Here is a 12,911-nt window from a genome sequence, read left to right on the forward strand (position 1 = left end):
AGCACTAAAGGCAGAGGAAGAAGAAGCACAAGAGTAGAAGTTGTAAGAAGTTGAATGTATGGTAGCATGTGCATGTGTATGCATGTGTGTGTGCATACATGTGTGTGCATGCGTACATGTGTGTCTGGTGTGTGTGTGTGTGTATGTAGGTACCCCTGTGTGTAAAGCCAGTCATGTTTCCTCATGCTCGGGCATCATTTTACAGGCACCATTCATTCACCTGACTCATTATTTGAGACAGGTTGTCTCACTGGCCTGGGACTCACCCATGAGCCTAGGCTGGCTGAACAGTGAGCCCAGGGATCTCCCATTTCTACCTCTCCTGTGCTGGTTTTCCACTTGGGTTCTGAGGATCAAATTCTTCATCCTTGTAAGGCAAGTGCTTTACTGACTGAGGTATCTCCTCAGCTCTAGCATGTGGTCATTCTGGCATGTAAACTAGAGGAGCCTTCTCCACTCCAGTCTACCTACTGAGGACAGAGACACTGATGTCCCATTGGCTCTGAGGTGGTGCTTGGCCTGGAAGGCTGCATGCACACTGTGGGTGAAGGAAGGAGGGCAGTTGCCCAGTCCCTGCTTGCTGGGACAGCTGGGGAGTATGCTTATCTCTGTGGCTCAGGGACCAGGGCAGGATGGACCTGGCCTACTTGGCTTTGTCTTAGGGAAGGAGAATGCTGACAGAGCAGCAGCAAGGACATTTTGAAAGCACAGCTATGAGACAAAGGACAAAGCAGTGGAGGGGTCACCTTTCTATGCAGGGGAATTCGAGAGAGCTAGGTGAGAAGACCAGGTCCTGAAGGACAGCCAGGTATTTGACAGATTTGGTGAATTGCCTCCACCCACACCAAACAAAGATGCCTCAGTTTCCTGGATTCTACCATGGCTGACGCTAGACTGTGTAGGGTCCAGTATCTTCCTCTAGCTGTCCCAAAGGTAAAGTGAACCACAGGTTGAAGGTCTCTAGAGAGCTCAGGTTTGTACACGGTAACATTCTTGTATGAATGAGGGCCATTAACACCCACAGGGTGGTGGCAGGTGACACAGGATGGATGACGGCCATGCTTGTCCAACTCATGGTCATGGCTCGGCCATTTTACTGTGAGAGCGTTCCATGATGGAACCTGCCCTGCTGTAAGCAGACACCACGTGAGGAAACAGATTGCAGATGCCAGGTTTATTTTGTTGTTCAGGGACCAAAAGACCTCATTTTATATATCTCAGTGTGTTTTTCCAGGCTTATTACCTCTTCTTAAAAAAACAAAAACAAAAACATGTGTGTGTGGAAACATCTGAAAGGGGCTTTCTTCTTGGGCTGTAAGCCACTCAGTCATAAAAGTCTGCTCAGCAGCTTTCCCAACAGCCTGCTGTCTGTCCTGGGCTTTGACCATCTCTTCATGGCCGATGATCTCAGTCAGGTTCGCTCTCACTCAGCTCTCTTGGTCTGAAGCTCTTTGCTCTGATTTTCCCCGTGCTCACATATGTCAGCCCATCATCTGTGTGGAGCATGCACCCTGCAGAACAGAGATTACATGTAATATCCAACTGCAGAGTCAAGAGACCCTTTCAACCAAACGCCAAGATCATATATGTGTCCATGTAGACAGTGCCTTCTTAGAGCCTTCTCAGGAACTCTACCTCACTTCCACATGGGTGCCCCCAACTCAGTCAACAAGATAACACATCCTGACCATCCTGCTCCTCTCCGAGGGGGAGAGGTTTTGGAAAATATTCAGTACTGAAGGAGAGTCTTCGGAGAGTCCATCCAATGGCATCTTGAATGTGTGGATTCACCAGTGGAGTTGTGACATTTGGGACCTCAAATATGAGAGTTTAAATAACACTTTTAGGATGGGCCCTGTAGCTTTGGGCAAGTCATTCGGTCTATCCCTGTTTTATCTGGGACACTGCAGTTTACTAGTTAGGACCCTCAGCACTTGGGGACAGGATTCACTTGGTTGGAGAACTGTGAGACTTGGATTTTTAAGTTTACTTTTAAACTTATGTATACGTGCGTCTTTATGAGTATGTGCTCTGTGTGTGTGTGTGTGTGTGTGTGTGTGTGTGTATGGGTGTATGTGTGCATGTGTGTGTGCTTGTGTGTGCCCATGGAGGCCAGAAGAGGGTGTCAGCCTCCTGGAACTGGAGTGTCATATGGATGGCTATGATCTGCCTAATGTGTGCTAAAAACTGTGCTAGGGCTCTCTGGAAGAGCAGCCAGTGCTCTTAACTTATAATCCATCTGTCCCAACCTCCGTGAGGTATTAAAAGGAATACTTACTTTTTTATTTCTTGTCCTAGTAAGATTACTTTTTCTTTAATAAATTAATATCTGAGTAGATGACTTTGAAAAAAATTTCCTTTCTTCTGGCCCTGGTTTGCATGTGTGTCCCTGTTACATACAGGGTGTACCAGGGAGTGATTAGATCCCTAGGCTAGGACAGCATTCCAGGGCTACAGTGCAGATTTTAGGCTACAATAACATGTGGCCCAGGGAGTTCCTGTCTACCTCAAATTAAGAATTTTGTCTTTCAAAGTAGAATCTCTTCCCTTTACCCTGTGCAGATATTCCCTGCAGGAGAAGAAGCAGTCTGTGAGTTTTGGTCACTCACCTTACGTTAAACGTGTCTCTTCGGGCACCTTCACCCCTCCCTGTCTTATTTTTCGTGTGGAGTTATTTTTCACTCTGTATATGCCTGTGGACTGTTTGTGTGCCCAGTGCCTAAGGAAGCTAGTGGACACTAGATCCTGCAGGACTGGAGTTACAGATGGCTGTGAGAAGCCATGTGTCTGGGGATTGAACCCGGGTCCTACGGATGAGCAGTGTTTTAAACTTCTCTAGCCTGTCTTCTCTTTTGTGTGCGCGCCACCTCCGTAGATGTCGGCGAGACCTGGTGAGCTATGGTGAAGACTTTTCCCACGGGTCAATGCCAGGTCTTCCTGTGACACGTTATCACAGACAAGATGATAGCAAGACCAGAGCAGCTCCACCCAGTGCATGAGTGTTGAAAAGCCACTTCAGGGGGCCACGCAAGACCTTTCCTTTCAGAGTTAAGAGTTCCCTTAATGAAGAACTTAAAATAGTCAAATTCACTGCTTCATCCTGACTTCCTTTGTTAATAACTAAGTGTGACAGGGTAAAACATTATATATTTTATTTATAATAACACACAGACAGACACATATAGACATGCACAGACATACACAGAGAGGTACACATATTATATATTTTATTTATATTTACTTATAAGATATAAGTTTTGAAAATAGAGTCTAATGGCTTCATTTTGCTGTTTGTTTGTTTGTTTGTTTTTTATGATGGAGGATGGGATTGGAAACCCATCAACATGAATTATGCCTGCGGGTTATAACATGAAAACCAAAGTAACTTGGCTAAAGGCTGTCCATTGCTGTTTGTTTATTCAGAGACCAAGTCTCACTACATAGCCCAGACTGGCCTCAAACTCACTGTGTAGCCCAGGCTAGCCCTCAAGCTTGTGATTCTTCCATTTCAACATCTACTGTCCTTGCCTTTGACTGTGTTTTAAATAGTTATATATAGTTTGGATACACACTGGCGACCGGTTATATCCAGATTTCGTAAGGGGATCTATTTAATTTCATAGAAAAATTCCCATAATCCATGTATGGAGGTTTTGTTCTCAGGAAAATTAATGTCAGTAATTAAAGGGGTGTGAGGATGTGGCTCAGTGGATAAAGCACTTTCCACACACTCGTGAAGATCTGAGTCTGGATCCCAGAACCTATGTAGAGCCAGGTGGAGCAGCATATGTGTGTTCTCCCAGTGTTCCTAAAGCCATGACAGAGGACCAGATAGGAGACTAAGAAACTCCAGGACAGCTATGATGTCATAGCTCAGTGGTAAACTACAGGAGACCTTGTCTCAAATAAGGAAGTAGATGAGGACTAACACCGGAGGTTGTCCTCTGGCCTCCATGTATATACAACGGTATTCATAGATCTCCATACAGAGAGAGACACAGAGAGACAGAGAGATATACATAGATATACACACAGACAGACACAGACAGACACATATAGACATACACAGACATACACAGAGAGGTACACATACACTCATAGATCACACAGACACATGCACACATACAGAAACACACACAGATATATGTGTACTCACAGGCACACAGACACAGATATACACACAGACAGATACACATACACACAGATATACAGACACACACAAAGAGACACACATACATTCACACATAGACACATTCACACAAACACAGATACATACACAGCTATATAGACACACACAGAGAGAAACACACACAGAAACATACAGATACACAAACACAGATACACATAGAGAGATACACATACACTCACACAGAGACAAACACACACAGATACACACACAGACACACTGAGATGTGCAAACACAGGTACACAGACACACACAGATATACATACATACACTCACAGACATACAGACACGAAGGCACAGATTACACACAGATACATACAGATGTATAGATACTCAAACACAGAGACAAACACACGCACACACACACACACACTTAGGCGATAATGAGAAAAGAGGTGGTTAGACCCCCAAAGCCTCATCTCTCTGGTCTTCAACGTTCAGGTGATTAATTCCTTTGCTGGATAGAAGAAAACTGTTAGTGCCTGGTGTACAGTGGATGCTCAGTAAGTTGCCTAAATGATGAGCAAGTAGTTAAATTTAGACTTCACAATCATGTCTGATGTTGCTCTCACACCCTGGGTACCACCTACTATCAAAAAGTTTCCTTCCAAAGAACTAAATCTTTAACTTCTCTTTCCCAAGAATCTTCTCTCTTTGAGACACGTAACACCAAAACATTCACACTGACTTGACTGACAGATTTTTCCAGAGGATCAGGAAACATTATCTCAAGTAAAGATACTCTGTGGTTTGATAGTAGGATGAGTCTTGTAGAGACAAATGTTTGAAGTCAGGAAAATGTTATAGCATCGAACAGAAATCCTGTGTGTGTAGACAGCTCTGGAAAGACACAGCCGGCCCTGCTCCATGGGAACGAGGACCATTACTATTTTAAAATTCCCTCCGTGTTAATACAGCAGTAAACATTCTACATATAGGGTTGTATGTTCCCAGGTTGTAGTAGGACCTCAGCCCTGTGTAGCCCCAGCCATTACCTGCTCAGGTAGCTCTTGCTGTCTCCTTGGTGCCAGCACTGAGATCCTCTGTGGTCCTGGACACGTTAGCAAGTGATGCTAGGAAGCCTGTGTTTCAAAGCACTTGGTACCATAAAACTATTCCGGGGTGCTGGGCCCTTAGCCAGCCCTTCTTGTCCACAGTCCTGTCAAGGTCTATGGATGAGAAATGAATTTCACTATGGCATTTCAGTTCCATCTTGCTCAGAGGATAACCCCGCCTACTTGCCTTAACCCCGCCTACCTGCCTTACTTGGTTTTACTCTTCTCAAACTTGAAGGTCAAATCCATAGCAACCATGTGATTCTACAAGTTACCTGCCAAGCTGCAGCTAACAATGCTTGGAGCAAATGAACAAGGGCCCTTGGGAGGCAGAAGCCAAGTTTTCAGAACTGGAGTGAAAAGTCTAAAGAGTCCATGGTTGTCTTAACATTTCCAGGAATATGGAAATCCATGTGTCGGGTAGAACTTGAGAAGTGTTTCCAAAATTCTACTACAGATAATGTAACCAGCACACAGAGGTGCCATGACTGTGGGGACCCAGGGTTAGCCATCTGTGGGCTAGCTGCCATCCTTCGGGTGTAGGGTACCCATTGTCTATCATCCAGAGTCTGGCCATCATCCGCAGGCTAGCCAATCGTCTGTGGGCTAACTGCCATCTGAGAAGACATTGACATATTTCTTTGTTCTCTGATGAACCTGGATTTCTTCATCTTTCCTAAACAATACTTAGTTTATGTGCATGTATGTTATGCATGCATGTGTATATGTGAATGCTTGCTCTGGCTTTTAGCGGTCAGAAAAGTGTATAGGGTCCCCTGAAACTGGAGTTACAGATGGTTGTGAATTGGGTAGTGGGAATTGAACCTGGGTTCTCTGCAAGAGCAACAAGTGCCCTTAACTGCTAAGCCCTTTCCCCAGCCTCCAAACTGTTTTCTTTACTTGATGTTAAACTATGATGAGACTTGTACCTCTGAAATATCACTTTCATGTATGCGCACACACACACACAAACACACACTTTTTCATAAAAAGGTATTTTTGTCTCTTAGCACATACAGTGACTGCCTTACTAAAGGTTCCTATGGCCTATTCCCAGGGTCAGAGGGGCAACTCACCCCACCACACCGCCATTTTCAGGTCCCTGTCTTGGTTCACTCAGGTCGCTGGTCTATACTCTTCAGCTGGCTTTCTTGCCTTAGACCCCCATCTTCTCTGCCTGCCTGACTATGCCCCCATCACCAGGAGTCCTCAGCTCTAGATCCTGTGTTTGGCACAGGGATTGGAATCCAATAGGGAACGTCGCTGGGGTCTCAAAAGCAGCATCACTCCCTGGGAGCATTGCTAAGCTGCATGAGTCCTAGTGTCTGCTGCTAGCTCTGTTTACTGTCACCTGGCAAGAATGAACATCAGCTCTCTGTTCCCTGTGAGTATTTACAGACATCTGTCACAGGAATCTGGGCATGACAGTTTCAGAAGGAATTGAAGAGTGGAGTAGAAGCCAGACAGCAGCTTGGCTTCCCACTTAGTGCTTCTCCTAAGTGTGGGCACCAGCATGGTCTCAGACTGCAGTGTAGGCTCCTGAGCTGGGTGTGGGGACAGCATGGTCTCACGCTGTAGTGCAGGCTGTTGAACTGAAACACCAGGCCCATGTTACTCATGGTTCTGAAGAGGAGACATCCAAGGACAAGATGCCAGACAGTCTCCATGTTGACTAAAATGCTAGGGGCTTTCTCTTTGGGTTGTAGGTGACTACATGCTCACATGGAGGGAGTGAAACAAGGGGTGGGTCCTCTCCCTATTTCTGTGTCTTATCCATGTGTACGTGTGTGTATGTGTGTGTGTCAGGTATACACACTCATGCACGTGTCTGTGGAGGCCAGAGGCCAGTGTCTGCTGTATTTCTCAATCAACTTATTTTTTAAGGTGAGGTCTCTTCCTGAACCACAGAGCTAACGACAGGCTAAAGTTTCGTGGCAGTGCTAGGATGGGTGCACACACCATCCCTCTGGTATTTCCAGGTGCACATGCCAGCACGTTGGTATATTTAGGTGCATACACCATTGGGCTGGTCTTACAGGAGATTCTGAGGATGCAACTCACGTCTTTGTGTTTGCATAAATGATTTACTCACTGAGCCAACTCCCCAGTTCTCCATCTTCCTCTCTTCCTGACGTTACTATCTCTAGTCTCGCCTCATGGCCTGAGCTAAATCTGATTACCCATTTATACCATTATGTGGGGCTTATTGTATGTGAATGTGGTGTACCACAGCATTCTGACTTTTGTCCTGCTTCCTGACTTTTCCCATGCTGCCTGTCACTGGACCTGTGTTTCACAGGACCACCGAGCCCTGATCTTTGGGTACCGTACTCACTGAAGAAATTGTCTTCTTCTCCTACAGGAACTCACCCGATGAATGCAGTGTGAGCAAAGGCGGGAAGATGGTGGGCAGCCCGGATACCGTGGGCATGAGCTACGGCAGCTACATGGAGGAGAAGCACATGCCGCCCCCCAATATGACCACAAATGAACGCAGAGTGATCGTCCCTGCAGGTCAGAGGTCTTGAGATTTTTGCTCTGGTTAATACACCATGCTTCCCAGGAAAGACAGAGCACCTCTGTCCTTTATGAATCTCTGTCAGGGACGATAGACCCAGCATTCTGATCTGGAGCTGCTCTCCGCTCCACCCATGTCACTCAGTCCCCGTCTGCCTCATTGCTCTTTCTTTAACTCCATCTTCCTCTCACTGGAATGTAGGCACCAAATGCCTCTGGTGAGGGTCAAATGTTCTGTCTGGTCTACATAGGCACTTTCTGGGTATTAACTGGGGACAGGCAGAATAAAGGATGTCCAGCTACTGGGCACACTCTCTGTCAGAGTGGTCAGAGTTATGCATAGCAAAGGTTTTGTAAGCCCCACTGTTCCCTGCTCTAGATAAACTCATCGTAATGAGCAATAATGAACAGGATCAAGCTCCCTCTGCGCCCCCACCCCCATTATATGATGTCCTCTTGGACTCTCTCATCTTCTAAACAGGAAGTTCAGTGTACAGAGACTCTGGCAAAATACAGGTCTATCAGATGTGTCACCAGATGGTGTCCCTTAAGGTAAATCACTATAAGACTTTTCAATAGACCTCAAAGACCTGCTGACATCCTGACTCGACTAGACAGATTTTTTGCCTCATTTTCTTCTGAGGAAAGACTCAAGTCTGACCTCACTTAAGAAGGCTTTGATGATATCAAAGCATCCTGACGATATTCCAGAAATACAAGAAGGCCCAAAGCAGCACTGCACAACATGGTTCTACAAAGCAGTGGTACCCATCATGGTTCTTCAAGGAGAAGATGGGTGTGACAAGGAGGCTCCACTCAGCTTCATCCTCTATCACACATCAGGATCAATGACATCAGGGCACCAGGGTCCTCCTTTAGGGATGTGCCTTGTTTTGTCACATATAGCAAAACTTCAGAGGACACAATAGTGATAGTCCTATGTGCCAGTGGGCCAAAACTGCTCTAGATAGTTATCGGAAAGCGGGTGGCATATACTCATTTGGTTTTACTCACAGCTGCTGAGCTGTATGCTCTGAGGCCACCTTGCTTGACACTGTGCCTCAGCGTGGGGGAAGTTCTCACTGGATGGAAGCTGACCCCAGCCAACCTGTGCCATTGCTGGCTGGACACGAATAGAAGGAAGTGGAACCCTAAGGGAAGCTGACCCCAGCCTACCTGCCTTATTGCCTTCAACCTGAAGAACTTCATTTCTTCACCTGAGGCAAAGAAAGTTTTAGTTATATATGATAGAGGACCAAGTTCTGACTGGACGGACCAAAGGCCGCGTTTGCAGATGGACTCCAGCTGGCATTGGGTAGAGAGCTGTTTCTTCATCCTAAAGGAAGCTTTCTTTCAGCTGTACCCTCTTGTGCTGGTTGCTTCATGCCCGGGTAGGCAGTTATTCAGTTAATGGTATTGGTAAAAGAACAAGCAGGGTGGATGATTTTGTAAGTTGTGAGTTTTTCAGTTATTGGTCAAGGTCCAGGCATGTGTGTTCACACAGATGAACACACACATGCACATGCATGCACACACACACTTGCACATACATGCACACACTCATATTCATTTGAATGGTCATCCAGTAAAGCTATGGGATGGCAGGACCCCAGGTGGTCAGCAGCTCCTGTATCCATCCCTTCAGCAGTAGCACAGGTTACCCACACTCCTTACCCAGGCTCCTTTGGGGTGTGGTGTGTTCTACTCACATTGAAATCTTCAGACCTGAGTCTGATTGGTTCCTGGAAGTCCTGCTGGTTAGATGTTGTGCCTGCCTGGTACTCAGCAGTGTGAGACACAAGTCTTAGTTGCTCTCAAGCACTTTCTCTTTCTCTCACTACATACTGGTCTTCATGTCTGAGAGAGAGAGGAGGGAGAGAGGGGGAGGGGGGAGAGAGAGAAAAGAAGAGCTGGGGAGAGAGGAAGAAAGGGAGGCAGAGAGAGGAGTGTATGTGTGTGTGTGTGTGTGTGTGTGTGTGAGAGAGAGAGAGAGAGAGAGAGAGAGAGAGACAGAGAGAGAGAGAGACAGAGAGAGAGGCAGAGAGAGAGAGACAGACAGAGAGAGAGACAGAGAGACAGAGATGGAGAGAGAGGGAGAGACACACACAAAATGGAGGATCTGGTAACTCTGTGCCTAGGTAGAACCTTTGGACTTAAAGTTCATTTTGAAAAATTATTCCATTAACTTTGACTTTGAGACCCACCATCTTCAGTTAACTCAGTAGCTAAGAAGCCCAGCAAATACTTGTGGAGAGTAATCATAGGCATGTTCTTATGGGTGCAAATGCCGTAACTGATTTCATTCTGCCACAGGAAGAAATTGAGAAACATTGTATGTATAAACATACACAAAAGTGGGATAGCCTCAACTTTAGAGGAGAGGAATAGGTGTGTAGACAAAAGGAAGTGTTTAACAGAGAGGGAGACTGCCATGTGATATGCATCATTTGTGTACGCATGAAGGGAGGCCAGCGTGTGGTATGCATCATATGTGTGTCCACGTGAATACGTGTGCATGTTGCTGCTTTCTATGAAATTGTATATCAGGCAGTTCAGTATAAATTGAGATGCTGTTAGTAACAAACTCTCCTGTAGTAAGGATCCCAGGTTAGCCTCATCAAATTTAAGCCATCTCGGAAAACCTGCAATATCAAAATCATCAAAGTAAGCCCTCTTTATAATAAAGTGCCGAATAGCTCAGGTGACGTGTTGGCTAAAACCCAGAATGATCATGTGTGTACTCTGGGAAAAGACCATTCCTCAGCCTCATTTGGTGTCAGCTCGGATTTCTATGGTGACAGATAGTACCGAGCCCCAAACTATCTGTGTCTCCTATTCTGGGCACCTAACAACAGCCCAAACCTCGTAGGTTTGACTCATGTGTCTGCTATGCAGGGGGTTGCCAAGACTGTGGCCACAGATCCGAGTGAAGAAATGGTGGATTCTCAGAACACACAAAGCCGATGCTCTAAGCAATATCAGCATCATGCGTCTCACGAGCGTCCGCCATCAAGGACAGCGTCCACTCTGTGCTGGCTGCACCTCTCTGAGTCTAAGGCTATTATTTAGTTTTTGGTGGCATATACCCAGGTGTGCTAATGGGCTGCTACAGAGGACAGCACACACACATTCTCCATCATTTTTAAAAGTTGCAAAATGATGACCAAATGCAACAGGACCTCTGGTTTTAGCAGTTGATATTATTTTTGGAAGATACTTCTTTTTATTTCCTTAAAATAGGCGCTAAAATGTTAAACTTTGTTTTAAAGTATTTTCTTACATTTTTTTTAAACAATCGGCTCAAACCCTTTGATATCTGCATCTCAGAGTCTGAGTGGCCGCACCCATAATCTTCCTTTGCTCTGCATATTTTAAGCATTTCCTGTGTTCCATCACCATGGACAAAGGCTCCCATGAGACTGAATTCTTTCTTCTCAGCCTCTGATTTTCCATGGCGAACATTGAAATCCCCTGAGTTGTATCTCAGCCAGTCCTTCATGCCGGATCACCCAGGAAGTGTTTACTGAGCATCTGTTACTCATATGCCTGTCTCCTAAGCGCTGAGGTTGTTAAGACCCACCCCTGTGCTATAGATGTGTGGCAGGAAAACGGACAAGAGCTCGAACTTATGACTGACGGATGTTCTGGAATTCCTGAGCCAAGAGAGTCAATGTAAAAAGCAAAACAAACAAACAAACAAAACCAGGTCATGAAAGTTTCATTTATAGCTGTGGTGATGCCTTGTCCAGCATCCACCATTTTCCTCAGCCTCCTCCATTTTCCTCAGTCTCATCCCTCTTCCTCAGCCTTTCCCTGACCTTCTTCATGCTGCTGTGCACACCTGTGCCTGTACATGCCTGTGCCTGTGCTGTGTACCCTTCTTCTCTCCTTTGCCAACAAACTGTGCTCCTCCCTCAAGACCTCTTTGTACTGTTCCTATCTAATGCTGAATTCTCGAGCAAATTCCTTTCCTTATGACCCCTTGTCTCTTAGCACACTTACGTTTTACTCTGTATTCCCCGAGGCACATATATGCTTATTTAAATAGAGACAGTAGCATTTGATTCTAAAATGGAAACGAGATGCTGTGGGCTTGCGACCCAGACTACTGGCCAATCAAAATTCTGATTGAGTGCAGTAAAAAATACACAGAGAAGACTAAAGGTATGTGAGGAAAGAGTGAAGCCGGTCCGATGGCAAGCTTGGCAGAAATGCTGTAGTCAAGCCTCTACTGTGGCTTTGAGCTTCCTGCTAGCCAAGATAAAATGTGTAATTGGGGGAAAACGATTAAAGTTGTTTTACAGGAGAGGTGATGCTTATCTCAGCAGAGAATCCTAAAAGCTGTATCCTTAGAGACCACAGACCCGGCTGCTTCCCTGCAGCCATTGTGGCTGAGCACTGGAACAGCCCGAGTCTTCTGACACATTGTGAAAAAGCTGAGTGAGTTACACTAGAGTCAGTCCAGAGGAGTCACCACCAACAGATACTGGGGATTCTAGTGGCTATGTGTGACAGGGTTTGTAGTTCTCAGAGCAGCAGAGGACTGATAGGAGCCTCCCTGAACATGGCATTGCTGAGCTGGACTGAAAAACAGAGAGAGGACCCAGGACTAGAGTCTCCCATTCCAGGCTCTGTTAGCTGGACAGCACATTTTTACCACACCAGCATTTATTATTGATGAGGCTGTGTGTGTGTGTGTGTGTGTGTGTGTAGATTCTAAGTTGTGTGGAGAGCACATGATGCCAATGATAATTGTCACTTGATAGCAGGAACCAGAGGATCATGGGTGCTGAAGGGTGATTGGAAATCTCAGTTCACTTGTTCCCTTTAAACACAGGAAAATAAATATTCAGAAAGATAAAGACACTGTCCCAGAGTCAGCTGCACAGATGAGTGGGGCTGGAGCCAATGCCCAGACCTGCAAAAAACTCACAGTTAAAAAGCTATAATCAGTCCTTCATCTTGCTTTGTCACCTTACCAAGCACTCCTGGTGACCTCACCCATTACATCATGTTTCTGCATGCTTGTGTTGGACTCCTGCTGTGCTAACCACCAAACAAGAGAACTGAAACCCCCTGAAGTCAGGGTTCATCTTATCTGTGAACCTAAGGCTGAGTGGTGGTGGAGGAAATCACATGGGGTTATATGTAAG

At 45.8% G+C, this 12,911-nt stretch overlaps 1 protein-coding gene across 2 annotated transcripts in view; it reads left to right on the plus strand.

The window, feature by feature from the left end:
• Positions 1–12,911, plus strand: part of Erg (ETS transcription factor ERG) — a 99,073-nt gene that overhangs the window by 62,038 nt on the left and 24,124 nt on the right. For both annotated transcript variants that reach the window (XM_028752529.1, XM_028752531.1), the window contains exon 3: positions 7,604–7,755. In XM_028752529.1, the coding sequence (XP_028608362.1) occupies positions 7,604–7,755 (152 nt within the window). The remainder of the gene's footprint in view (positions 1–7,603; positions 7,756–12,911) is intronic.

This window comes from Grammomys surdaster, unplaced genomic scaffold (assembly GCF_004785775.1).
Source record: "Grammomys surdaster isolate TR1022 unplaced genomic scaffold, NIH_TR_1.0 125925, whole genome shotgun sequence".
Lineage (NCBI taxonomy): Eukaryota > Metazoa > Chordata > Mammalia > Rodentia > Muridae > Grammomys > Grammomys surdaster.